This window comes from Alligator mississippiensis, chromosome 12, assembly GCF_030867095.1.
Source record: "Alligator mississippiensis isolate rAllMis1 chromosome 12, rAllMis1, whole genome shotgun sequence".
Taxonomy (NCBI): domain Eukaryota; kingdom Metazoa; phylum Chordata; order Crocodylia; family Alligatoridae; genus Alligator; species Alligator mississippiensis.
Window position 1 is genome coordinate 448,570 of NC_081835.1, and position 24,720 is coordinate 473,289.

The window sequence follows — 24,720 nt, forward strand, 5'->3', positions numbered from 1 at the left end:
CCTGGGCCGCGCAGGAGGCGCTTGCGATTCGCCACCGCAGATTCGCCTCGCGCGGCGCGGCCCGGCCCGGCCCGGCCCGGCCCCCCCGCGCCGGCCCCCCCGCGGCCTCCGGGGCGCGGCCCCCCGCGCCGCCGCCGCCCTCGCCGCCGCCCGCCCGCCGCCCGCCGCCCGCGGCGAAAGTGCGGTTGCTAGGGGCCGCGCGGCGCTTTACCCAGCGGCCGCCCCGCGCCAGGCGCCGCCGCCGCCGCCTCCATTGTTCCGGCCCGGCCCGGCCCCGCCGCCCATGGGCGCCCCGGGCCCGCCGCGCAGCGCCGCCAGCCCGTGAGTGCGCGCCGCGCCGCGCCGCGCCCCGCCCCGCCCGCAGTGGGGGCCGCCCGCCTGCCCAGCGCGCGGCCGGGGGCCTTGGCCGGGCAGGGCCGCGGGGCCGGGGCCGGGCGCCGGGCCGGGGGCCCGCGGAGCCGCCGCCATGGGCGTGGACTTCGACGTGAAGACCTTCTGCCACAACCTGCGCGCCACCAAGCCGCCCTACGAGTGCCCGGTGGGCACCTGCCGCAAGATCTACAAGAGCTACAGCGGGATCGAGTACCACCTGTACCACTACGACCACGACAACCCGCCGCCGCCCCAGCACGCCCCGCTGCGCAAGCACAAGAAGAAGGGGCGCCAGGCGCGCGCCGCCAACAAGCAGTCGCCCAGCCCCTCCGAGACCTCGCAGTCGCCGGGCCGCGAGGTGATGACCTACGCGCAGGCGCAGCGCATGGTGGAGGTGGACCTGCACGGCCGCGTGCACCGCATCAGCATCTTCGACAACCTGGACGTGGTGTCGGAGGACGAGGAGGCGCCCGAGGAGGCGCCCGAGAGCGGCAGCAACAAGGAGAACGCGGAGGCGCCGGCCGCCGCGCCCAAGGCCGCCAAGCACAAGAACAAGGAGAAGCGCAAGGACTCCAACCACCACCACCACAGCGCCGCGGCCGGCGCCACGCCCAAGCTGCCCGAGGCCGTGTACCGGGAGCTGGAGCAGGACACCCCCGACGCCCCGCCGCGCCCCACCTCCTACTACAGGTACGCTCCGCGCGGGGCCTGTGCACCCCCGCCGCGCTCACGCCCTGCCCTGCCCTGCCCTGCAGCCTGGTGGCTGCGTTCCCCCCCGCCCCGCCCCGCCCCGCCCCGCGCGCTGCAGGTCTCTGCTCCGTGCAAGCTCTTCTTCTCCGGCTATGACGGGGCAGTGCAGAGATGACTGGCCGTGGCCGAGCGGGTGAGCTGTCTCGGCACCGCGTGGAGGTCAGCGCTGCGAGCTGGCGGGAGCGCTTGCACAGCTCCCTGGGCCCTGCCGTCTCCGCTGCAGAGCACGATGTGGGCGCTGCTCCGGCGCTGCTGGCTGTAGCAGACGCCTCCCCAGCCACGTGTCTGCGCGTGCTGGCAGTTGCTGCGGTGGCAGGCGGCTGCTGCTGCGGCTGCTGCCGCTGGGCAAGGCACCACGACCTCAGACTTTGTGAATAAGTAAATAAATAAATAAAATAAAAACACAAGTAATGCTCTCCACCCACAACTGGCAGGGGAGGAGCAGAGGCAGCTGCCTCTGCCTGGCCGTACGTGGGAGCACCTCCTTTGTCCTCCCGAGTGCCAGGGACACCTGCTGCACAAGCACCGGGACACGAGAACCTGGCACTGCCGTGCCGTGAAACTGAGCGGTGGCCCCAGAGCAGCAACCTCGGGGCTCGCGCAGGTTCCCCACGGTTGTCTTGCATCAGCGAGTGCCCCGTGCTCCCTCCCTCGCAGCTCGGGGAGCGCTGGGTAGTCCAGCTCAGGCGGCGGTGCTGAATTGTGTCGCCACTCTGGTGGGTGCTGGAGAATGGGTGCGAGCTGCAGCGCACCCTGCTTCCCGGGTCCCTTCTCCATCCCTGCTCTTCCTGGGTCACAGCTGCTTTGTGGCTGCCACGATAAAACTCGCCTGGTCTAACCTCTCCCCTCCCTCCCTGAGGTTGGCTGCGTGGGCCTGCACCCATGCTGGGTGCTCATTCCCTCTCCCCTTCTCTTTGAGGTACATTGAGAAGTCAGCTGAGGAGCTGGATGAGGAGGTGGAGTACGACATGGATGAGGAGGATTACATCTGGCTGGACATCATGAATGAGCGGCGGAAGACGGAGGGTGTGAGCCCCATCCCCCAGGAGATCTTTGAGTACCTGATGGACCGGCTGGAGAAAGAGTCCTACTTTGAGAGCCACAACAAGGGGGACCCCAACGCGCTGGTTGACGAGGACGCGGTCTGCTGTATCTGCAACGACGGGGAGTGTCAGAACAGCAACGTCATCCTCTTCTGCGACATGTGCAACCTGGCCGTTCACCAGGAGTGCTATGGCGTGCCCTACATCCCCGAGGGCCAGTGGCTGTGCAGGAGGTGCCTGCAGTCACCCTCCCGGGCTGTGGACTGTGCCCTCTGCCCCAACAAGGGTGGAGCTTTCAAACAGACGGACGATGGGCGCTGGGCACACGTGGTCTGTGCCCTCTGGATCCCAGAGGTGTGCTTTGCCAACACGGTGTTTCTAGAGCCCATCGACAGCATCGAGCACATCCCCCCAGCCCGCTGGAAGCTGACCTGCTACATCTGTAAGCAGCGTGGCTCTGGGGCCTGCATCCAGTGTCACAAGGCCAACTGCTACACTGCCTTCCACGTGACCTGTGCCCAGCAGGCTGGACTCTACATGAAGATGGAGCCTGTCCGCGAGACGGGAGCAAATGGCACCTCCTTCAGTGTGCGCAAGACAGCCTACTGCGACATTCATACGCCCCCGGGCTCCATGCGCCGGCTCCCTGCCCTCTCTCACAGTGAAGGGGAGGAGGAAGACGAGGAAGAGGAAGAAGAGGGCAAAGGCTGGAGTTCGGAGAAGGTGAAGAAGGCAAAGGCCAAGTCCAGGATCAAAATGAAGAAGGCAAGGAAGATCCTGGCCGAGAAGCGAGCAGCAGCACCGGTGGTTTCCGTGCCCTGCATCCCCCCGCACAGGTACGGCCAGGTACCTCCCTCTCCACCCTCTGCCTTGCTGCTTGCAGCTCAGGTGTGGCCCTCGCTTACAGGCGGCCTCACTGTCCCCAGCACTGCCTCTCCCCTCCTCCCCCACACCTACCTTAGCAAGCCCCTGCTGGCTTTGTTCTTGGGTAAGAGCTCGGGCCTACGCCTCTGCTCTGCGCTGTGCTGTGGTGTCATGGAGGTAGCTGGCCTGGAAGAGGCAGGAAGTTGGTGCCGTTAGACCAGCGGCAGAGAGCGAGCCCAGCTGGATGTGCCAGGAAGCAGCTGGGGGTTCCCAGGGCTCCTTTCCTGTTATACCGATCTCAGGGACACAGGAACAAGCTGTTGCCAGAGACGGGGAGCTGTTAGCTGTCAGGCTAGTTTCCCCTTTGCCTCTGTGGAGAGGCGGGGGCTTTGTAACTGAGACTTCTTTGCCGGTGGCTGCGGTCTGGCTGAGCTGGCCAGGCTGGGACTGAGCTGACACTCTCCTCCAGCTGTCTTTTCATCCCAGCCCCAGAGGTCAGGGTTCCCAGCCCTGCCTGAACCTCCCTTCTTGAGCACGGCTGGAACCTGGCTCGCTCCTGGGAAACCCCAGCTCATGCCTGCACTTCTCATCATCCGTGCTGGCCCCAGTCAGCTGCCTCCTGCTGAGTGCCAGCCAGCCCTCCAATATCCATGCAGTTTGTGGGACCCAGCGTCCTAGGTTTGATCGCCTGCGGGGCTGGGGCAGCTGCTGGGGAACACGAGAGTCGCAGTGAGGGAGAACTAGACTGGAGGCCCGTCCTGCCCAACCCCAAGTGTTTCTGAGAGGGGAACAGGAGCAGCTGGGGAGTAATTCGATGTTAGATCTCCTGCGGTCTCCGGTACACAGGCTCTGGCCTAAGCCCTGGCATGGGACGTTTTTGTCCTTGTCGAGATGTGTAAGCATGGACTGTGAGAGCTCTGGGTGGTCGTTAGCCCTGAGCATACAGCAGCCCCTTTGGAGCCTGGTGAGCTCCCGGCCTCAGGAGACGCTGCGGCAATACCGCTGGCTGGCTCCTGTGAGTGTGATCTTGTCCCCCTTCAGTTTGTTGCATGCTCCCTCGTCTGGGGTAGCAAGACGGGGAGCACAGAGGAGCCGAGCCCAGGGAGTGACCAGGGTGCTTCTGGCCTGTCTGCCTCATGGCAGCATGTCTCTTCCACAGAGCATGTGCTCAGGGCTGGGCAGGGCTGGGCCTTTGAGCCTAGGTCCAGTCCCTGGGCAGAAGTGTGGGGCTTGCTTCCCAGAGATGAAGGCTGCTCAGCAGCAGGGCTGGGGCATGGCATACAGTGGCGACAGGTCTCTGGCTGTGCTGCGGCCTCTCCCAGCTCAGTTGGCCTCGTGTTCTGTTGCTGGTCTGCAGCCTCCTTTCCTGCAGGCTTTGCTGCTGTGTGACATGCTGATGAGCTGCATGCATGCTGGTCTGCCTTGCTAGATGGCAGGATCATGGGAAAGCTGGGCTGAAAGGGGCCTCGCAAGGGCAACTAGTCCAGCCCCTGCTCCAGGCAGGGTCCTCCCTAACTAAACCGTCCCGGCCCCATGTCTGTCCGGCCTGCCCTGGGAAACTTCCAAAGATGGAGATTCCATGGTGTCTCTAGGCAGCCTGTTCCAGCGCCTGCCCGCCCTCGGCATCAGAACGGTCCTCCTCATCTCCAGCCTCACTTTCCTCTGCTGCTGCTTGTTGATGGGAATGTCATGGGAGATGGTGTCAGAAGCCTTGCTGAAGTCAAGGTATATCATATCCGGTGCTCTCCCCTGTCCACAGAGCCTGTCACTTTATCATAGAAGGAATTGGGGTTGGTCGGGCACAGCTTGCTTTTGGTGAACTCAGGCTGTTCCCAATCACCTGGTTCTCTTCTAGGTGCTTCACGATAGAGTTCTTGAGGACCTGCTTCATGAGCTTTGCAGATATTGAGGTCGGGCTGGCTGGTCTGTAGTTCCCCAGATCCTCCTCCTTTCCCTTCTTAAAGGTGGGCGCTGTATGTGCCTTTTTCCAGTGGTCTGGGACCTCACCCGACCTCCCCGAGTTCTCAAAGAGGAGAGCTAATGACTCTGACATTACCTCAGCCAGTTCCTTCAGTACCTTTGGGTGCATCCCACCCAGCCCTGCCAACTTGAAAGCATCTAACTTCTCTAAGTAATCCCTAACCTGTTCTACTCAAGGCTATTTGTCCCCTTCCCTGTCTTTGCTGCCAATGGCACCCATTATCTGGTAGCTGCCCCTATCTGCGAAATGTCAAGGAAAACTGGCATTAGATGCTTCAGCCTTCCCTGCATCCTCCATAGCTAGATTGCCTTCTGCAGTCCATAGGGAGCCTGCGATTTCTCTGCTCTTCCTCTTCCTCTTGACATGTGGACCCGTTTCTATTGCCTTTTAAAGCCCTTGCCAGTTGCATCTCAAATCATGCCTTGACCTTCCTAAATTTCTCCCTGCCCACCCATGCAGTGCTCTTGTACTCTTCCCTAGTGCTGTGACCAAGTTCTGTAGGCTTCCTCTGTGAGCTTCAGCTCGCTGGAGATTGAAGAGAGCCTAGCCAGGCTGGCCTCCTTTGCCCTCCTGTTGTTCCATTGCATTGGGGTAGCTTGCTTCTGTGCCCTTCAGAGGGCCTCCTTGAAATCCAACCAGCTCTCCTGGACTCCTTTACCTCTCTGACTTGCCTCCCAGGGGACCTGCCTGCCAGTTCCCTAAGTGTGCTACAGTCTGGAGCATGCAGAGCAGCCTGGGCCTGCCTGCCTGCCTGAGACGCTGCTAATTGGGGCTGGCATTAAGTGCTGCCTGCATGTCTGTGGCAACAGGAGGCAGACAAGGCAGCCCTGGCAGGTGCACCCGTGGGCTGGGTGTGGTGAGGATCATGTATGGGCCTGTGCAGCAGGCGTTGGCTGGCCCCAGAGGCAGAGCACGTGCCTCCCAGGAACCTCCTTCTCTCCCTGCCCTGCTCATTGCCCAACTCCCACATCCCCGAGGGAGGAGTCGCAGAGTCTCCAGGCACTAGAAGCAGCTGCAGCAGGGACCTTTGGCCAGGCTGAATTACCTGCCGTTTGTGCTGGGTGGTCTCTGCCCTGTGCTGCGGGCTGTTTGCTCCAGCCCTTTCCCTGCACCTCCCCAGCTCAGCTCCCCCCTGGGTGTCCCCTGTACCAGTGTCCTGCCCTGTCTCTCACCCACTCGGCTGGTGGCCCTCCTAAATGCCTCCCCCACATGTGCATAACAATGTTTGCTCTCTGTTGTATTCACTTCCCTGCCCCCCAGCCTGCCTGGTGTGGCTGCAACAGCACTGCTGTGGAGGAGAGTCCTGCTGCCTCCCTGCTGCTGGTCAGCTCATGCTCGCTGACTACGCTGCAGGCTCGCCCGAGGGGCGCCTTGTCTGAACCCAGCAGCAGGCCTGGGCACTACCGTGACGCGTGTGATCCAAGGCTGCTGGATGCCTGGCTGCTTTGTTACTCTCATGCACCGTCCCCCAGGGAGGGTTTGTGGGGAAGAGGGTAACCGCCCCTCTGAGCTCATGTAGCATCTGCCCCACCTCCAGAGAAGCAAGAGGGGAGCCCCTGCCTTTCTGAGGCTCTCCTGTGCTGCCAGCTTGCCTGGCATTGCAGCAGTCCCCTTAGCCACATAGAGCAGCAGTGCAGGGCCTGCCAGTAGTACCTTTGGCAGCTCAGACTCTGCTGTGGCTGACTGCATGTGTTTTCTCATTTCCCTCAGGCTCAGTAAGATCACCAATCGCTTAACCATCCAGAGGAAGAGCCAGTTCATGCAGAGGCTTCACAGCTACTGGACGCTGAAGAGGCAGTCCCGCAACGGGGTCCCTCTGCTGCGCCGGCTCCAGACACACTTGCAGTCTCAAAGGAACTGCGATCAGGTAGGGGCTTCCTGCCTGGTGAGGAGGCAGCCCGGGGCCCAGAGCATTTGCTACATGTGGTGCCTGGAGTTTCACATGGGAAGGACAGCCCTGGGTGCCTGCCACTGCTGCTCCAGCAGCCTCTACCGCCCTTGGCATCACAGACTTGGCAGGCAGCGACCCCTGCCAAAGCCTGTGGGGGGGGCAGCAGATGTGAGCACCCAGACGGGGCTGTCAGTAATGAAATGTGAACCCTGGTGGAAATGGAGCGTCAAGCCCCCCCGCACCCTTTGTCCCAGCTTGTTGACATGGGGGGGCTGTGTCCCTACCCGTCCCATAGCCTCTGCTGTTCCTGCAGAGAGACACTGAGGATAAGAACTGGGCCCTCAAGGAGCAGCTGAAATCCTGGCAGCGCCTCCGCCATGACCTGGAGCGCGCACGCCTGCTGGTGGAACTGATCCGCAAGAGGGAGAAGCTCAAGAGAGAGACGGTAAAGACTGCGAGCCCTCCTGGGGGTCCATCACCCTCAGCCCCTCTGCTCTCTGTGCTGTGCCCTGCATGTGGGGCATGGGGCTGGGGAAGACATTGCCTCCATTTCCCAGGACAGCGCCAGGCAGAGCTAGAACCAGTTCTGCTGGTGCCAAGGCCCCTGTGTGTGGCTATTGTGTGGGCAGGGTGATGCCTGCAGTGGCTTCTTCTTCCTGCGTGGGTCTGTGGGGCCTGTGGCCCTGGCTGCCTGGCCAGGGCAGGCGCCATGCATGGGAGCAAACGCTCCCGGCTCAGAGGCACCGTGTCTGTGTATTCCAGATCAAGGTCCAGCAGGTGGCACTGGAAATGCAGCTGACCCCTTTCCTCATCCTCCTCCGCAAGACTCTGGAGCAGCTGCAGGAGAAGGACACGGGCAACATCTTCAGCGAGCCGGTCCCTCTGTCTGAGGTAACAGAACTCTACGAAGTAAGAACCCCCTCCCCCAGCTTTCTGCTTCACTCGCACTCGACCCGGGCTCGTGCACGGGCACCCAGACCGCTGGCGTGGCCGGGGGGCAGCTGGGAGCAGGCCAGCTTGTCCCAGTGGCGGTTGTTGAGGGGATGCAGGGCAGAGATGCTGCCCTGTTGACCGGGCTGAGCTTGGCTGTGGCTCACACCCTGCGGGCTGGCAGCTGCTGCTGACAGAGAGCTGAAAGGCTCTGTGCTCTTTGTGCACGTCGGTGATCTCAGCATGCGGCAGGCCAGGCTGGGGGAGCGGGATTTCCTGCCGGGAATGGCAGATGCTGGCAGCCGGCAAATGTCATGCTTCGCACTGCCCCTCAGGTGCACCGCTGGTGGAGCCGGGAATGGATGCGACAGCGTCTGGCCTCAGAGCAGCCCCCGGCCCAGTGGGAAGCGTGGCTCAAGGCTGTGGGTTACAGTCCGCTTGGGGGGAACCGTGCACAGCCAGCGGCTGCTAGTCTGGGCCCAGGTGCTGCAGCAGTGTCAGGGCGTCCCTGCCTGCGCTGCTGCCGGCTCCACCTCGTTGGTTTGTGTGTCACCCCCACGCCTCCACCATCCCAGGAATGGAAGCAAACTGCTTCTCTGCCCCGGGAAATTAATTCTGGATGCTGTGGCCTGCAGGCCGGAGGACCCAGCTGGGTCAGGAACATGCTGGGGTTGGGGCACCTCCACATTGCTCTGCCTTGCGTTTCTGTGAGCTGCAGCACTCAGGCAGAGTGCGGAGCCAGATCCAAGATCCAGGAGCTCTGGGGCTTTGCCATTCCCTCTGGTCACGCAGGGCAGGAGGCGCATTTGGGATGGAGCACCAGTGAGCAGAGCCTCTAACAGCCACTTTCTTAGAGCAGGTGGTCACGAGGTGGGGCTCCTGCCTCTGAGCTCTGGTGCCTTCCTTTGCAGGTCCCAGACTACCTGGACCACATCAAGAAGCCGATGGACTTCCAAACTATGAAACAGAACCTGGAGGCCTATCGCTACCTGAACTTCGATGATTTCGAGGAGGACTTCAACCTTATCATCAATAACTGCCTGAAGTACAATGCCAAGGACACCATCTTCTACCGGGCGGCCATCCGGCTGCGAGAGCAGGGGGGTGCTGTGTTGCGCCAGGCTCGCCGCCAGGCAGACAAGATGGGCATCGACTTTGAGACAGGCATGCACTTCCCTCACTGCATGCCTGTGGATGATGCTCAGTGCATGGGCATCGAGGATGGTGGGTACCAACTCCCAGTCCTGGGGATCAAAGGGTTGACCCAGGAGTTAGAGCTGGGGTTTTATCAGATTGTCGGGGGCCTGGGCAGGGCAGAAACAGTCCTGAACATGTGTTGTCCACCACCCCCATCCTTCTGGTGGGGTCTCTTCCTTGCACTGCTCCCTGCGAGGTGGGGGGCAGTGGTGAGCCCACTGAGGCTGTTGTACAGCAGGATGGGGCAGTGCTGCATTTCCAGTTGGGGCCAGAGAGCTGTTCTGGGCAGCTTCTGGCCCTGCAGTGGCCTGAGTTCCCCCTCAACCAATCCTCAGCATTGTCCCTGTTGGCAGTGTGTGGTGAGCTGCCAGGCTGGGGGGGGGGGTGCCCTTGCTGCCTGACTGCACAGTGTTGCCTGAAAGAAGTGAAACAGGCGCTTGAGAGCTGGACTTCCCTGCCATGGTCCCCCCCGGGGGACGGGTCAGTGTAGTGTTGTGCCTCTGGGTAGATTCTCTCTGGCTGGAACACAAGCCCCTTCTCATTCAACCGCATGCTGCGGGGTGGTTCCTGCCCATGGACAGCTGCTGCTATGTGCCCCTTGGCCAGGCATCTCTTCCCTCCAGTCCCTGACTGTGGTCCCGGCATCTCTTGTAGCCTGCAGTGAGTGTGTGGAGCAGAACCCCTGGCTGAGAGAGACGATCTTGTCTGCCCAGGTTCATCCCTGCCCTGTGACAGTCTGGCAGCCCAGTGGGGTGGAGAGGCCAGGAGCTGAGCAGGGACTAAGGGTGTGGGGATGTCCTTGTGCCTGGGAGGGGACTATCCTTTCCCTGCCCCGCAATTGTCCAGGCTGTGCTGACTTCCTCCCTGCTGCATGCCAGTGCCCTGTTCTTGTCACTCCCTGGTGCCAGGTGGAAGCATGCTGCTGGCCCCACCAATGTTGTGCTGCCCCTGAGCTTTTCATCCGTCCTCTTGTGGGACCAGGAGAGCTCCATGCCTCTCACCCATGTGCCTCTCTCTGCCCCCAGAGGATGCACGGCTGCTGCTGACAGAGAACCAGAAGCACCTGCCCTTGGAGGAGCAACTGAAGATCTTGGTGGAGCGGCTGGATGAGGTCAACACAGGGAAGCAGAGCATTGGGCGCTCCCGCCGAGCCAAGATGATCAAGAAGGAGATCACCATCCTGCGCCGGAAGCTCGCACACCCACGGGAGCTGGGCCGGGAGGTGATGGATAGGCACGGGGGCTCTGCCAGGGGCATCCTGCAGCCCCACAACCCCTGTGAGAAGGACACACAGACCGACAGCGCAGCTGAGGAGAGCAGCAGCCAGGAAACTGGCAAAGGTAGTGGCTGCATGGGGGCCCAAGCCCCAACAGAGTTGGGGGCTGTTGTGTGAATAGGGGCGTGGAGTGGAGAGGCTACCCCTGCCGTGTCCCTGCAGCAAAAGAGGGGGCAGGGCAGCTCCCTGCAGAGAGTGGGGGTCACAGCCAGCATGCTTGAAGTCTGGCCTGGAGTAGCCTGGTCCCCTCCAACAGGAGAGGCTGCAGTGGGTGGAGACAAGGGTCCCCGCTTCTCTCTGGAGTGCAGCTGAGGTCCCCTCCTCTCAAGCGTAGTGGCAGAGCAGAATCACTGCAAGCCGTTGCTACTGGTTTTGCTCTCTTGGCTTGCGTGGGACTCGCTGCCTGGGAAAACAAGGGAGCAGCTGAAGCTGCACCTGCCGAAACAGAACCCAGCCGCGCCAGAGTGAGAACCCCGCAAGGCAGCTCTCCGGAGGAGAAGTCCCAGGGCTGGCCCTCCTTTCTGTATGTCGGGCTCAGGTGGGCTTGACACCTGCTTCCCCCCCACCTCTGTTTTAGGCCTAGGCCCCAACTCCTCCTCCACCCCAGCGCATGAAGTTGGCCGTAGAACCTCTGTGCTCTTCTCCAAGAAGAACCCCAAAACTGCAGGACCCCCAAAGCGGCCAGGGCGCCCTCCCAAGAATCGGGAGAGCCAGCTGGTCCCCGGACATGGGAGCAGCCCTATTGGCCCCCCGCAGCTCCCAATAATGGGAGGGTCACAGCGGCAGCGGAAGAGGGTAAGAAAGAGCCCGCACCAGAGCTCCAGCTCGGACAGCGACAGTGATAAATCTGCTGAGGAGCCTCCCATGGGTGAGTGTGGCAGCCCTGGCCCTGTGGGAGTCTGTTGTGGGGGTCAGGACTGGGGGCCACGCATAGCTCACGCTGCCCCTCTGCCTGTCTGCTGCAGACCTGCCTGCCAACGGCTTCAGCAGCGGAAACCAACCCGTGAAGAAGAGCTTCCTGGTGTACCGCAATGACTGCAACCTGCCCCGAAGCAGCTCTGACTCAGAATCCAGCAGCAGCAGCAGTAGCAGCGCGGCCTCCGATCGCACCAGGTGCGGCACTGGCACAGCCAGGCAGCCTCCCACCTGGCCTAGAGCTCCCCCAGGGCATGGGCTCCTGCAGCCTCTGGCAGCCCCCTCAAGCATTGCCCCTCCAGAGGCTGCAGTGCTGTGGGGTGCCATGCAGCCCACTCCCCCTTCTCACATGACATGGGAGAAGGATCTTCCTCTCCCCAAGGGTGCTGACTGCAGCTGGAGCAGGAAGCCAGTGCCTACATGGCTCTGAGCAGCCCCCTAACTGCTCGCTCCCTCCCCCACAGCACCACACCCTCCAAGCAGGGCAGAGGGAAGCCCTCCTTCTCCCGTGTGAACTTCCCAGAGGACAGCAGTGAGGACACGTCTGGGACGGAGAATGAGTCCTACTCTGTCAGCACCGGGCGAGGTGTCGGGCACAGCAGTGAGTGTTTTGGGCTCTCGCACAGCAATCCCAGCTCCTGTGGCGGCAGGGAGGGGCAGTGCTGACTCTCTTCCCCCCCTTCCTCTCTCCTTTGGTGCAGTGGTGCGGAAGAGCATTGGCCGTGGGGCAGGGTGGTTGTCAGAAGACGAGGACTCCTCTTTGGATGCCCTGGACCTGGTGTGGGCCAAGTGCCGGGGATACCCGTCATACCCAGCATTGGTGAGTATGGCACGTACTATTCCACCCAGGTATGGGGCCTGGCCACAAACCATCCAGTGTAGGTGCTGGCTCTACAGGGAGCCAGACTGCCTGGTCACATGTTGGATAGGGCACAGGGACTCCCTTTCCAGCAGCACTGCACTGCCAGTTCCCTGCACACCTGGACCCTTGCAGTGTGCAGACTAGAGCTCTGCTCCCCAGCGACCTGGAGTGGGCCAGGAGCTGTAGCCCCCAGTGCCTGCCCCTGAGAGCTCGCAGTCAGGGCAAGACAGCACAGGATGCTGACACGGGCACTGTGAAATAGGACACAACTGGCTGGGGGTCTAAGCACATGGTCTTATTGAGGGACAGTGGCACAAGGCCCACAGCTAACAGCAGAGATTGCCCTGGGGCTGGCTGCTGTTGCTGAATAGATGGCCTGCAGGAGGCACTGCCTGTTCCTGCATTCCCGGTGCCATGGAGAGAGCGCCCGCTGCTGCCTGGCTCAGCCGCCAGCAGGCAAACAGAACCTGAGACTCACCGAGCACAGCACAGGGAGCGCTGGTCTGCCCCCGGTGCTCCCACACCTCGCGTCTCCACGCTCCCCCCAGCTGCCTAACAGACACCAGGGCACTGAGAATGGGGCAGAAAGGAAGATCAGGGTCTGGAACGGCTTCTAGACAGGGAGAGATCGGGCCTCCCAGCCCGAGAGAGGACGGGATACAACAGAGGGCTGCAGAGTGTGGGCGGGTCAGTAGGGATTTCCTGTTTACCATGAACGTAGGAAGCGGGTTTCAGCCGTTCCTCTGCACACAGCGTGTAGCTAACTTGTGGAGCACAGGGTTGTAGAGCTGACCGTTCAACCAGGGTCAGACAGACTTGTGCTGGATGGGGTGGTGGGCACGACCCATTAGAGCTACGGTTGCGGGCTCCATTTGGGTCCTTCCTGGGCCTCTAAAGGCAGGAAACTGTAAGGGCAGGAACAGATCAGTCTGGTAGACCCTGTATGAATCCTGTTGCTCTTAACATCTGCTTCATGGTGCTGCGATACAGCCGTGGGCTAGATGGACCTGTAGCCTGGCCCAGGACAGCAGCCCATCCATTCTTATGGGCAGACACTGCAGCACAGAGCTACCCTGGGGGCCTAGAACCAGCCATCCTGTGCTTCTGGGCTACAAGTGCAACAGTCTGGAACAAAGGGGGATTTCCCAGGCTTCTGGGCTTCCCCCACCCTCTGCTCCATGTGGCGGGAGGGTTTTAAGCCTCCCCCAGAGGTGCTGGTGCTGCTGCAGCCCCGGCTGGGCTGTGCCGATGCTCCTGCTGGGCCCAGCCCTGCAGGGTCCTGGCTGGAGGGCCTGGCCCCTGTGCCTGGGGTCAGACTGATGCCAGATCTGGGGTCAGTCCATACCATGGTTCGATTAGTACAGACTGGGGGGTTGCCTTGCTCTGCAGCGGGGGCACGGCCTCTGCCCGGGCGGGACCTCGACTGTGTATTGACGTTTGATAGAAGCGGGGTGTTGGCTGCCGTGGGTCCCTGCTCGACCTGCGGCAGGTGCGAGCGTTAGGGCTGCCGTCAGGGTCGAGGGTAGTTTTACGAGGAGTCTAGACGGGACTTGTATAGGACGGTTTGGACAGGGCTGATCCCACCTCAGGCAGGGGGGTGGACTAGACCTCTCCAGCCCCCGTCGCTACGCCCCTGCGAGCAGTAGTGGTATGAAGCGGGGCTTCTGCTGGAGCACGATGCTGCGCGGCTCCCCCGGCAGGGCTGGGGCGGCCGGCTCCGGCCCGCTCACCCCAGCCTGGCTTTGTCTCCCCGCTGCACGCCCGGGCAGATCATCGACCCCAAAATGCCGCGGGAGGGCATGTTCCACCACGGCGTCCCCATCCCCGTGCCGCCCCTGGAGGTGCTGAAGCTGGGCGAGCAGATGACTCAGGAAGCGCGGGAGCACCTCTACCTGGTCCTCTTCTTCGACAACAAGCGGACCTGGTAAGGAGGAGGCCGGGCGCTGCGCGGGGCAGGGGCGGGGCCGCGCGTGACCGGGCCGCCCCTTTCCCCGCAGGCAGTGGCTGCCCCGGACCAAGCTGGTGCCTCTGGGCGTGAACCAGGACCTGGACAAGGAGAAGATGCTGGAGGGCCGCAAGTCCAACATCCGCAAGTCGGTGCAGATCGCCTACCACCGCGCCATGCAGCACCGCAACAAGGTGCAGGGCGAGCAGAGCAGCGACTCCAGCGAGAGCGACTAGCCCCCCCCGCTGCTGCTGCTGCTGCTCGAGCCCGGCCCGGCCGCGGCTCCCCCATCTCAGGGCAAGGGGCGCCCCGGCCCTCGTGCAGCTGGTCTGCGCGGGAGGGGCCGGCCCGGCCCGGCCCGGCCCGGCCCGGACGCAGCGGGCGGCTCCCGGCGGCCGGCCCAGCGGCGCTGCGCGGGAGGCGGCCCCGCCCGGCCCGGCCCGGCCCGGCCCCGCGCTCGGCGCCGCCGCTCTTTGTATTTATTTTGACGGAAGAAAAATCTATCGGTTCTTAGAAAATAAACGGTCTATTTGCACCGCGGCTCCGCCCGCCGCCGGGGGGGCAGCCCGCTTCCGGCCTCCGGGCCATAGAGCGGCCGGCAGCGGCCTAGAGCGGCCCGCCCGCCTTCCGGCAGCGGCGCCCGGCGCAGCCATGCAGGCGCCCGCGCCCGGCCCCGGCCCCGGCCCGTGGCACGCGCTGCCCTGCGCTCGCTCCGAGCTGCGCCTCGACCTGGTGCTGAGCTGCGGCCAGGCCTTCCGGTCAGTGCTTCCGGGCGGGGGGCGGCCTTCCGGGCGGGGGGCGGGCCGGGCCGGGCCGGGAGCGCTCCCTCCCCGCTGACCGGGCGCGCGCAGGTGGCGGGAGCGCAGCGCCGGGCACTGGACGGGCGAGCTGGGCGGCCGCGTGTGGACGCTGCGGCAGACGGAGGAGCAGCTCTGGTTCACGGTGCACGCGGGGCCCGACCCGGATCCCGAGCCCGACCCCGGCCGCATCCTGCGCGACTACTTCCAGCTGGACGTGCCGCTGGCGCCGCTCTACGCGGCCTGGGCCGCCGCCGACCCCCGCTTCCAGCGCGCCGCCGCCGCCTGCCCGGGTAGGGGCGGGGCCGGGGGGCGGGGCCGGCCGGGGGCGGGGCCGGGGGCGGGGCTGAGCGGGTGCCGCCCGCAGGCGTGCGCGTGCTGCGCCAGGACCCGCTCGAGTGCCTCGTCGCCTTCATCTGCTCGGCCAACAACCGGCTGCCGCGCATCGCCGCCATGCTGCAGCGCCTGTGCCGCGCCTTCGGGCGCCGCCTGGCCCGGCTCGGCCGCCAGCCCTACCACGCCTTCCCCTCGCTGCAGGCGCTCGCAGGTCAGTGCCGGCCCGCCCCGGCCCGCCCCGCCCCGCTCGGCCCTGACCCGCCCGCCCCGTCCCGCCCCGCAGGCCCCGGGGTGGAGGCCCGGCTGCGGGAGCTCGGCTTCGGCTACCGGGCGCGGTTCGTGAGCGGCGCGGCGCGGGCGGTGCTGCAGGACCTGGGCGCCGAGGGGCTGGCCCGGCTGCGCGGCGCGCCCTACGCGGAGGCGCGGCGCGTGCTGTGCTCGCTGCCCGGCGTGGGCGCCAAGGTGAGTGCGCGCGCGGCCCCGCCCCGCCGGCCCGCCCGCCCGCCGCGCCGAGCCGGCAGTGACCCGCGTGTGCCGGCGCGGGCAGGTGGCCGACTGCGTGTGCCTCATGGCGCTGGACAAGCCGGAGGCCGTGCCCGTGGACACGCACGTGTGGCAGGTGGCGCGGCAGCGGTACGGGCTGGAGCCAGGCGCGGCCGCCAGGAGCCTGACGCCGCGGGTCTACCGGGAGACGGGTGAGTGGCGGGGCGGGCCGGGGCGCGCACGGGCCGGGCCCCGGCTCCCCGCTCACCCCGCTTCTCTCCGCAGGGGACTTCTTCCGGCGGCTGTGGGGCCCGCGCGCGGGCTGGGCGCAGGCGGTGAGTGCCGGGCCTCTGCCCTGCGCCGGCGGCGCGTTGGCGCCCGCTCGCCTGGCCTCACCTCGCCTCGCCTCGCCTCGCCCCTTCTCTCCCCAGGTCCTGTTCTGCGCCGAGGTGACGCGGCCGCGGGGCGCCCTGCCGTGCGCCAGCCCCAGCCCCAAGCGGGGCCGAGCCCGTCGCAGCCGCAGCAGCTGCCTGGGCCCCCCCTAGGCGCCGCGGCCGAGGCGGGGTGAAGGCGGCTGGAGCAGCCTCCTCTGCCTGCCGCCGGCCCAGGGCACGAGGTGCCGCGTGCTGGAGCACGGTTCCCCGGGGCCAGGGCCGCGCCCTGCCCCTGCCCCAGCCCGTGCAGCGCCCTGCTGGCAGGGAGCTCACAGCACTGGGGCCGCAGGCAGCCGTCCGGCCCGGGGCCGGGGCTCTGCCCTATGCCCCTTCCCTGTCACAGCACAGCCAAGTCCTCCTTCGTCTCTTTTCTTTAATACAAGCAACAAAATAGAAACAGCCATTTGAAAACGTGTCTGGACATGCGGGGCAGTGGCAGCGGGGCAGGCGCGGGCCCCTCCCCGGGACCTGGAGCAGCGGGGCTGTGCAGAGCGGGGCAGGTGCTCAGGCCCCCGGCTCGGGGCTGGGGCAGGCACGTGGGCTGGGGGCCCCGGCGCCCCGTGGCAGGGCCGATCCCAGCTCACTGTGGACCCTCCAGGGGCACCAGGGCCTAGGCAGAGCAGGGCCTGGGTCCCCCTGCGCGGGAGCCCTGGGCAGAGGGCAGGGGCCAGGCCTGGCAGGCTCCGTGCTGCAGCGCCCTGGCATCTTGCTGCTCTCCGCTCCCCGCCCTGGCGGCAGAGGGCTCGGGGCGGGCCCAGGGCTGGAGTTACCCCCACCCCCCAGGCCGGCGCACCGAGTCCTGCCCCATCCCCGAGCGGCTCAGCCCACGGCCCGGCTCGAGCAGTGGGGGCAAGGCCGGGCCCTGCACGCCGCGGGGGGCGTCAGTCCGGGGGCAGCTGCAGGCAGTCGTTCCCTGGCGACCGGTCACTGCTGCTGGAGTCGGAGCCTGCCGGAGAAGGGCAGCATGAGGCCGAGCTGCAGCCCCTCCCGGGGATGGGATGGGATGGGACGGGGGCAGGGTGCGGCGCAGGGCAGCACTTACCGTCGCTGGGGCCTGGCATGAGCTGGTCGCTGCGGCAGGGGCTGGTCGGCGTCGTGGGCCCCGGCAACTCCTGGCTTGTCCCCAGCTGCAGCTTCCGCATGTGCCGCACCACCGCCGTGGCATTGAAGGCTTGCTGCGGTGGGCACAGCGTCAGCATCGGGGCAGACCAGAGCCCCCTACGCCTACCCCCAGCGCCCGGGCCCCCTGCCTGGTCCTGCCCCAGCACCAGCACCCCTGCACGACCTGCAGCTCCCTCAGCCAGTGCCCCGCCCCACTGCACAGGGCGCCCCCTGCTGGACCTGCCGCTGCCCCAGGGCTAGTGCTCCCCCCTGGCACCTGCCCCCCCTGCGTGGACTGCAGTTTCCCCAGGGGCCGCGCTCCGCTGCTGGCAGCGCCCCTGCTGGTCCTGCGGCTGCCCCACAGCCCACGGCGCCCCCCGCAGACCCTGCAGCTGCCCACGCACCAGTGCTGCCTCCCTGCACACGGTGCCTCCTGCCGGCCTGCAGCTGGCTGTGCCCAGCCTGCGCGCTCCCCCCACAAACAGCCAGCAGCCCCCTCCAGGTAAAAATCAAGGAACGAAGACAACATCAGCGCCCCCAACCCCAGTGCCTCCACCCCAACAGCTCCCAAGTACAGGATGCACCAGAGCCCTCAATGCTCCCAAATAAAGGCGGACGCATGTGCGTGGGCATGTCCCCAAATTCACTGCACAGCAGACCCTAAAAACACCCCCACCACCACATACAGGGCAACACAGACCCCCCCCCCCCCCAAGTACTCAAACCGAGCGGAACAGACACCCAATCCCCAACACAGGGCAGAGCTGCCCCCTCTGATGCCCCCAACTACAAGGCTGAGCAGCCCCCAACACCCCCGACTACAGGGCAGCCTAGATGCCCCCCCATTGCAGGGTGGAACAACCACCCCAGCACCCCAGAATCGAAATCAGAACAGCCACCCCAAACGGGCTGACGTACCCCCCACCCCCCAACATCCATACATACATGTGGCAACCCCCCCCCCCCCCCAGCCCAGCATGCAGGGCAGAATTCCCCCCCTTTGCCCCCTTCAGATACTGGCTAGAAGAGCTCCCCAAAGCCCCCCAATGCAGGGCAGATGAGGCCCCCCCCAACACCCCCAAGCACAGGGCAGAGCACTTCCCCCCCCCCCCCACAATCCTGCCCCCCCACGTCTCCAACTACAGGGCAGAACAACCCCCGCCCCCCAGTCAGCACCTAGGAATACCGAGCAAAACAACCACCCTGAAATCCCCAAACGCAGGGCAAAACAGCCCCCACCACCCTGCACCACAGGGGGAAATGGCGACCACGAAATCCCCAAAGGAAGTGCAGACCCTGACACCAACTACAGGGCAGATCAGCACCCGCCCCAGGCATCCCCTAACTAAAGGGCCAGACAACCTCCCCCCACCCACAGGGCAAGATTGCCCCCCTGGCCCCAAATACACCCCCTAATTAAAGCTGAACAGACCCTGACACCCCAAAACACAGGACAGACTAGCCCCCTCCAACACCCCAAATGCAGGGCAGCCCCCCCCCCGCCCCTATATACAGGGCAGCACAGACCCCCAACACCCCCAGGGCAGAACCACCACCCCAGAATACAGGGCAAAATGCCCCCACCCCACCCTTGCCAAATATAGAGCAGAACAGCTCCCCAGCACCCCCAAACACAAGGCACAACACCCCAACACCCCAACTGCAGGGCAGAACAACCACCCCAACAGCCCCATATACTTGGCAGAACAGCCCCCCTTTGAAGCCCCCAGTACAGGGCAGAATAGCCCCCATGACACCCCCAAACACAGGGCAGAACTGTCCCTGACACCTCCAGGCACAGGGCAAACACAGGACAAAACAACCCCCAGAATACAGGGCAAAATGCCCCCCCAACCCCCAAACACAGGGCAGAGCAGAGCAGACCCCCCTGAAACCCCCCAGTTACAGGATCAACCCCCCCCCCCAGTCACACCCAAACACAGGCTCTCCACAACACCTCCAAAAAAGAGGGCAGAAAGGCCCCTGTGACACCCCAAAGACAGGGCAAAGTTTTCCGTTGTCTGCCCAGAAAGCAGGACTGCCCCCCCCCCCCCCCAGCACAGAAGGGCCCCTGAGCCCCCGGGGGGGTGGGGGGGGGCGGGACAGCCCCTGGACACCCCACCCAGGGCAGCACCCCAGCACCGCGCGGCAGGGCCGCCCCTCACCTTCCACCTGCTCTTGGCGAAGTTCTTCTTGATCTGCTCGCTGACGGACTGGTGGATGTTCTTGTCCAGCGCCGTGTCCCCGGCGATCCTGGGGGCAGGCGGGGTGGGGGGCGGGTCAGTGCGGTCCTGAGGGCTGCCCCGGTGCAGGGACCCAGGGGCCCCGGGGCAGCGTCCCCCTTACCAGGGGTGCTGCAGGGCCTGCTCGCAGGTGAAGCGCTTGCCCGGGTCCTTTTCCATCAGGTGCTTGATGAAGTCCTTGGCTGCGGGGCAGCAAGCACGGATGGTCGGGCAGTGCCGGGGCCGCAGGGGTCGAAGCACCCAGCCAGGCGTTAGCCCCTGTGCCCTGACCCCTCCCTGAGCCCCCTCCAGCCCTGGTGCCAGCAGGACGGGCAGGGCAGGGGGGGGCAGCTGGGCCTGGCCGTGCTCACCCGAGTCGGAGATGTCGTCCCAGTAGGGCGAGTCAAACTCGTACTCGGCCCGCAGGATCTGCTCGAAGAGCTTGGCGTCGTTCTCGTCGTAGAAGGGGGGGTAGCCGCACAGCCTGCGGAGACAGGGACGGTGGGCGCGGGCCGAGGGCAGGGCGGGGGGCAGGGGCTGCAGCCGGGCCCCGGCCCTGCGGTACGTACAGGATGTAGGCGATGACGCCGATGGACCAGCAATCCACCGCCTTGCTGTAGGGCTTCTGCGCCAGCACCTCCGGGGCTGCAGGGAGCAGGGCCGTCAACAGGGGCAGACGCGACCCACGCCCCTCCCTGGCTCCCCCCAGCCCGGCACAAAGCCCAGTGTCTACCCAGGCCCCCGGCTGCATGGAGGGGGCGAGGGCCCTGCCCAGGGGCACTCACCCACGTAGCCGGGCGTGCCGCATGCCGTAGACATGACGCTGCCGGAGCCCTCAATCTTGGACAACCCAAAGTCACTGATCATGATCTTGGAGTCCTCGTCCAGGCTGTAATAGAGCAGGTTTTCGGGCTGCACGAGGGGGGGAAGGGGGGTCAGAGCAGGCACCCAGGGATCTGGCCCCCATGGGCGCAGCTGGCCTGGGCAGCCTTGCTCAGTGACCCTGGGCGTCACACATGCGTGCAATCCCGAACCGGCACCCCCATGCCCCTGCACATGCAGCCAGGCATGACCCCTGCCCCTCACGCACCTGGGCCTATGCACACCGTGCACAGCTGCCCCGTCTGCCACAGCTGGCCTTTCACCTGCACATTCCCCTGCCTTGCTTGGCAGCTGCCTCCGCCAGGGAGCCAGCCCAGGCCAGGCAGCTCGGGCTGTGCTGGGCAATGGGGTGGGGGTACGGTGGAGCGGGGGCAGGACAGGGAGCCAGGGTAGAGCCCCCGAGGGCAGTGCCAGCTCACCTTGAGGTCGCGGTGCACGATGCCCATGTCATGCAGGTACTTGACGGCGTCCAGGATCTGCCGGATGAGCTGGCTGGCGTCGCGCTCTGTGTAGAAGCCCTTCTCCACTATGCGGTCAAACAGCTCCCCGCCCGACACCCTGTGCAGGGGCAGAGAGGTCAGCTGGGGGCAGGGCACCGCGGCCTGCCCCTGGACGGGGCATCCACACGATGCCCCTGCCCCGCAGCGCCTGGACTCACAGCTGCATGATGAGGTAGAGGTGGCTGCCGCTCTCATAGATGTCATCCAGAGCAACGATGTTGGGGTGCTGGATCCTGCGGGGCAGAGGCGAGGTGAAGGGCCCTGCTGCTGTCCCTACCCCGTGCCCCCGGCCCAGCAGCTGCACACCAGGCCCGGGGCTGGCCTTGGGGGAAACCAGCACCCCCTGGGATGAGGCACGTGGTGGGTGGGCTGCCAGCATCGGGCAGGGCATGGGGCTGGGCTCCGGCAGCACGGCACTAGGATGCTGCGGCCCCTGCTGCGCCCTGCACCTGGGACAGGGCAGGTGGGGTGAGGTGCTCGAGCCCCGGCATCCTGCAGCCCCCGGGCCACGTGCAGAGGGGCTGCGAGGACCCAGGGCAGGGTGGGGCGGGCAGTGCCTACTTGTGCAGGACGTCGATCTCGTTCTCGATGCTGGTCTCCTTGCCCTCCAGCGCCTTCTTGGTGATGCACTTGATGGCCACCAGCTTGCGGGTCGTCCGCTCCTCTGCCAGCACCACCTCTGAGAAGGCGCCCCTGGGGGGCGGTGGGCATAAGATGGGGGCTGTCCTGGGCATGGCCTTAGCAGGGACCCTGCTGGGGTCAGCAGGATGTTCTCTTTTGCAGGCGGCAGGATGGGGGCGGGTGAGCACGTGGGAGGCCCAGGCCAGGCCAGGCCAGGGGTGCCTGGGAGTGGGGCAGGGGTCAGGCTGAGGCCAGGCAGGGTGCAAAGTGCCAGGGCTGGGCTGGGCCAGGGTGCAAGGTGCCTGGGGCCAGGGCTGGGCTGGAGAAGCTGTTGCCATTGCTGGGCAGAGGGTGCAAGGTGCTGAGGGCTGGGCAGGGGAGGCCAGGGCCAAGGCTGAGCAGGGGATGGAGGTTCCTGGAGCAGGAGCTAGGCATGGGATGCAGGGTACCCAGGGGTGGGTGGAGGGTGCAAGGTGCTCAGGGCCAGGCTGGGCAGGGCTGCATGGGGCTCATCCAGGGGCTGGGCAGAACTGAGCTGTGCCCGAGCCCGTGCAGGGGGCGAGTGGGCAGGGGAGGCTGGGGCCAGAGCTGAGGAGAGGCCTGGGGCCATGGCTGGCAGGGACTGGAGGTGCTCGGGGCTGGGACCAGGCCAGGCTGTGAGGGCCTCATCCAGGGCCTGGGTAAAGCTGCAGGGTGCCTCGGACTGGGCATGGGTGGCTGGAGCCAGGGCTGGGCAGGGCCTGGAGGGGCCAGGGCCAGGGCCAGGGCTGGAGCTGAGGCCAGGCAGGGCTGTGTGAGCCTCATGCAGGGGCTGGGCAGAGCTGTGGGGTGCCCAGGGCCAGGCAGGGCTGGAGGTGCCTGCAGCTGAGCTGGGCTGGGGCTGGAGGTGCGCAGGGCCGGGGCCAGGCAGGCTGCTGGTGGCGGGAGGCCGGCGGCAGTGGGAACCCGGGGCGCGGTGAGGCCTACAGGGCTCCGCACCCGCCAGGAAATCGCGCCGTGCTGCTATCACCATGACAACAGGCAGAAAGTCCGGCTATTTATAGGCAAGTGGGTGAGCCGCAGCGCGGGCCGGTGGCTGTGGCTGTGGCAAAGCAGGCTGCCCCGGGCCCCAGGCACCGGTCCCCACCGCGCAGCAGAGATGTCCTGGGGCGAAGGCGCTGGCCCCAGGCAATGCCCTCCTGCCCTGGAGGGCCCTGCCACAGGCCCGCGCCCTTGGCGCCCTGCTTATCTGCTGCGACAGCACCAGCGGTGCAGGCGTGTGGCATCACGGCTATGGCAGGCATCTGCTGCGCGCGTGACAAGGGGCGCCGGGCGGGCACCGGCCTGGGCTGAGGGAGGCCTGCAAGGGAGGGGCTCATGCCAGGCCTGGGCGGGGGGCCGTGGCCACATGGCCGGCTGGCAGGAGGCGGCTGTGTGGATGTTTCCAGGAGCTCCTCCGGCTGGGGCGTGGGAGCGTGGGAAGGGCTTGTTTGGAAACACAGCCGTGCTGGCAGCGGGGCCGCCAGGCGGAGGCAGCTCGGCTGGGGGATGGAGCTGGAGCTGGGGGGATGCGCGGGGCACGAGCCGCGTGGGGGTGGAAGGATCGGAGCAGCAGCCGTCTGGACAGGCGACACCCGCCACGGGATTCGCACGGGGAGAGGGCGCTGCCAGCCTGTGAGGGCCAGCAGCCCGGCCGGGGCCGAGGCAGTTGTGCATCCGCGCACCACCCCGGCAGCCTGGGCCTTGCTGGGGAGGCCTCGCAGAGGCCGAGTCCCGCGGGCAGCTGCAGCAGCTGCTGGGGCTGTGCTGGGGACTCCGGCGCCGCCAGAGCCAGGACCCCTCCGCAGCGGGCAGCTGCAGCCAGGAGGGGCCGTGCGCAGGGAGCCCAGGCCGAGCAGGCGCGGGGGCTCTGGCCCAGGACCCCGCGCTCCTGCTCCGACGGCGACCCAGCACAGGGTTCCCGCCACATGCCCAGCTCCAGGGCCTGCACTTGGGGGCGGGCGGCCATGGGACCCAGCCCAGCACCCCGGTGCTGGGGCTGCTTGGGCCTGGCGGGCTCCCTCCATGCGCCGTGCCCAGGCCTGCCAGGCTCAGTGCAGGGGTGGGAACAGCCCGGGCGATCCCCGGTCTCTCATCCCCTCCGTGATTACACTAATCCCTCCCGAGCGCCTGAGACGGCCATGCTGGCGGCACGCGCCTGCTCGGCCTAATGCCACACGCCGCCAGCCCAGCACCCCTGCCCGGGGGACGCAGAGCACAGCCCAGCCCCGCCATGGCCTGGCTCCTCCTGACATGGGCGCAGGCCCCAACCTTTGGACCTGCCTCGGCGGCAGGCATCCACGGAGCTCCCGCTCCAGGCCCAGGCCAGCCCTGCGGGCATGGGGGCCGAGGCGACGCAGCCGCGCCGGGGCAACGGGACCCGACACCCCAGCAAGGGCCGGGGCGACAGGCTCGGGGGCTGCAGCGTCCCGGCGCAGGGCGGCGCGGGCCACGTGGCGGGAGCGGCCCCAGCCCCGGCGCTGCGGCGGGGCCCGGCCCGGCGGCGCGGCGCGACTCACGTGCCCAGGATCTCCCGGAACTCGTAGATGTCGCGGATGTCCTGGGTCCTCTTCTTCCAGCTGGGGCCGTCCTCTCCCAGCGGCATCGTCCCTCCCGGGCCGCCTGCCTGCGCGTCCCAGGGCCGGCGCGGCCGAGCTCGGGGCCTGCGCGGGCGGCAGGCGGGGGTGTCAGCCAGGGTGGGCCCGGGGCCCGCGCTGCCAGGCCAGGACCTCCAGCCCCCTGCGCGGCACGGGCAGCGCGGCTCGGGCCACGGGCAGCCCGTCGGCTCCCGGCCCGCGTCCACTCCGCAAACTTTGCGGCCTCGGAAGAATCCCGGGCAGTTGCCATGACAACGGCAGCTGCTGCGGGGCCGCGGGGCAGCGCGCGGGGCGGGGCGGGGCGGGGCCTGTCCTGTCCTGTCCCAGCCCGGCCCGGCCCGGCCCGGCAGCGCGCGGGACCGACCCCCGCCCCGCCCCGCCCCGCCCCGAGCCCGCACCCCGCCCCGGGCACGGACCCACGCGGCCAGCGCCCCCCGCGCCGCCGCTTACCGGGCCGGGCCGCGCTGGAGCGGAGCGGGGCCGGGCGGGGCCGGGGGGGCGGGCGGTGCTCGGCGCTGCACGGTCCCGCGCCCGGCGCAGCGGCTCCCCCGGCGCCAGGGCCAGCCACCGGTGACGTCAGGGGGCGGGGCTGGCGCGGCGCGGCCAATCGGGGGGCGGCGGCGGGGGTGCCTGGAGACGGGGCCAAGCTAAAATTAGCGCGGGGGGGGCGGGGCCCACTCACTGCCCCCCCCCCGCCCCCTCC

At 66.7% G+C, this 24,720-nt stretch overlaps 3 protein-coding genes across 9 annotated transcripts; 2 read left to right on the top strand and 1 right to left on the bottom strand.

Annotated features, from left to right (window-relative positions):
• Window positions 1-222: 222 nt before the first annotated feature.
• BRPF1 (bromodomain and PHD finger containing 1) lies at window positions 223-14,561 on the top strand. 3 transcript variants are annotated; one of them, XM_019497602.2, is made up of 13 exons: window positions 223-1,062; window positions 2,042-3,001; window positions 6,721-6,877; window positions 7,197-7,346; window positions 7,664-7,810; window positions 8,743-9,055; window positions 10,054-10,368; window positions 10,882-11,172; window positions 11,270-11,417; window positions 11,684-11,820; window positions 11,921-12,039; window positions 13,851-14,005; window positions 14,079-14,561. In XM_019497602.2, the coding sequence occupies exons 1-13, from the start codon at window positions 467-469 to the stop codon at window positions 14,260-14,262; spliced, it is 3,672 nt and encodes a 1,223-aa protein (XP_019353147.1). In that variant the 5' UTR covers window positions 223-466; the 3' UTR covers window positions 14,263-14,561. The 3 variants fall into 3 exon arrangements, with proteins under 3 accessions (XP_019353147.1, XP_019353148.1, XP_006260366.2); XM_019497603.2 differs by having other exon boundaries at window positions 7,664-7,792; XM_006260304.4 differs by having other exon boundaries at window positions 224-1,062; window positions 7,215-7,346; window positions 7,664-7,792.
• Window positions 14,562-14,665: 104 nt separating this feature from the next.
• OGG1 (8-oxoguanine DNA glycosylase) lies at window positions 14,666-16,475 on the top strand. 4 transcript variants are annotated; one of them, XM_059715984.1, is made up of 7 exons: window positions 14,666-14,784; window positions 14,878-15,116; window positions 15,191-15,370; window positions 15,443-15,621; window positions 15,707-15,854; window positions 15,928-15,977; window positions 16,074-16,475. In XM_059715984.1, exons 1-7 carry the CDS (start codon window positions 14,678-14,680, stop codon window positions 16,185-16,187), a joined length of 1,017 nt encoding a protein of 338 aa, XP_059571967.1. In that variant the 5' UTR covers window positions 14,666-14,677; the 3' UTR covers window positions 16,188-16,475. The 4 variants fall into 4 exon arrangements, with proteins under 4 accessions (XP_059571967.1, XP_059571966.1, XP_059571969.1 ...); XM_059715983.1 differs by having other exon boundaries at window positions 15,928-16,475; XM_059715986.1 differs by lacking the exon at window positions 15,443-15,621.
• On the bottom strand, window positions 16,436-24,659 carry CAMK1 (calcium/calmodulin dependent protein kinase I). Of its 2 annotated transcripts, XM_059715981.1 has the most exons (12): window positions 24,468-24,659; window positions 23,940-24,083; window positions 21,343-21,474; window positions 20,940-21,014; window positions 20,701-20,839; window positions 20,185-20,311; window positions 19,969-20,044; window positions 19,771-19,883; window positions 19,524-19,602; window positions 19,343-19,430; window positions 17,119-17,251; window positions 16,436-17,022 (listed from the first exon to the last, which is right to left on the bottom strand). In XM_059715981.1, exons 2-12 carry the CDS (start codon window positions 24,023-24,025, stop codon window positions 16,958-16,960), a joined length of 1,113 nt encoding a protein of 370 aa, XP_059571964.1. In that variant the 5' UTR covers window positions 24,026-24,083; window positions 24,468-24,659; the 3' UTR covers window positions 16,436-16,957. The 2 variants fall into 2 exon arrangements, with proteins under 2 accessions (XP_059571964.1, XP_059571963.1); XM_059715980.1 differs by lacking the exons at window positions 23,940-24,083; window positions 24,468-24,659 and having other exon boundaries at window positions 21,343-21,937.
• Between the last annotated feature and the right edge of the window lie 61 nt (window positions 24,660-24,720).

What these genes read in the sequence shown, in the direction of transcription:
- CAMK1 (XM_059715980.1), bottom strand. Translation starts at nt 21,740, where the DNA reads ATGGCAACAGCTTCTCCAGCCCAGCCCTGGCCCCAGGCACCTTGCACC. An exon ending in CAGGCCCTGCAGCACCCCTG is followed by an intron (nt 19,431 to 19,523) that starts GTAAGGGGGACG and finishes GCCTGCCCCCAG; the next exon opens with GATCGCCGGGGACACGGCGC. An exon ending in TCGCCAAGAGCAGGTGGAAG is followed by an intron (nt 17,252 to 19,342) that starts GTGAGGGGCGGC and finishes TGCCCACCGCAG; the next exon opens with CAAGCCTTCAATGCCACGGC.
- BRPF1 (XM_019497602.2), top strand. Translation starts at nt 467, where the DNA reads ATGGGCGTGGACTTCGACGTGAAGACCTTCTGCCACAACCTGCGCGCC. An exon ending in GCGGCCTCCGATCGCACCAG is followed by an intron (nt 11,418 to 11,683) that starts GTGCGGCACTGG and finishes CCTCCCCCACAG; the next exon opens with CACCACACCCTCCAAGCAGG. An exon ending in GCGAGGTGTCGGGCACAGCA is followed by an intron (nt 11,821 to 11,920) that starts GTGAGTGTTTTG and finishes CCTTTGGTGCAG; the next exon opens with TGGTGCGGAAGAGCATTGGC.
- OGG1 (XM_059715983.1), top strand. Translation starts at nt 14,678, where the DNA reads ATGCAGGCGCCCGCGCCCGGCCCCGGCCCCGGCCCGTGGCACGCGCTG. An exon ending in AGCTGCGGCCAGGCCTTCCG is followed by an intron (nt 14,785 to 14,877) that starts GTCAGTGCTTCC and finishes GGGCGCGCGCAG; the next exon opens with GTGGCGGGAGCGCAGCGCCG. An exon ending in CGCCGCCGCCGCCTGCCCGG is followed by an intron (nt 15,117 to 15,190) that starts GTAGGGGCGGGG and finishes TGCCGCCCGCAG; the next exon opens with GCGTGCGCGTGCTGCGCCAG.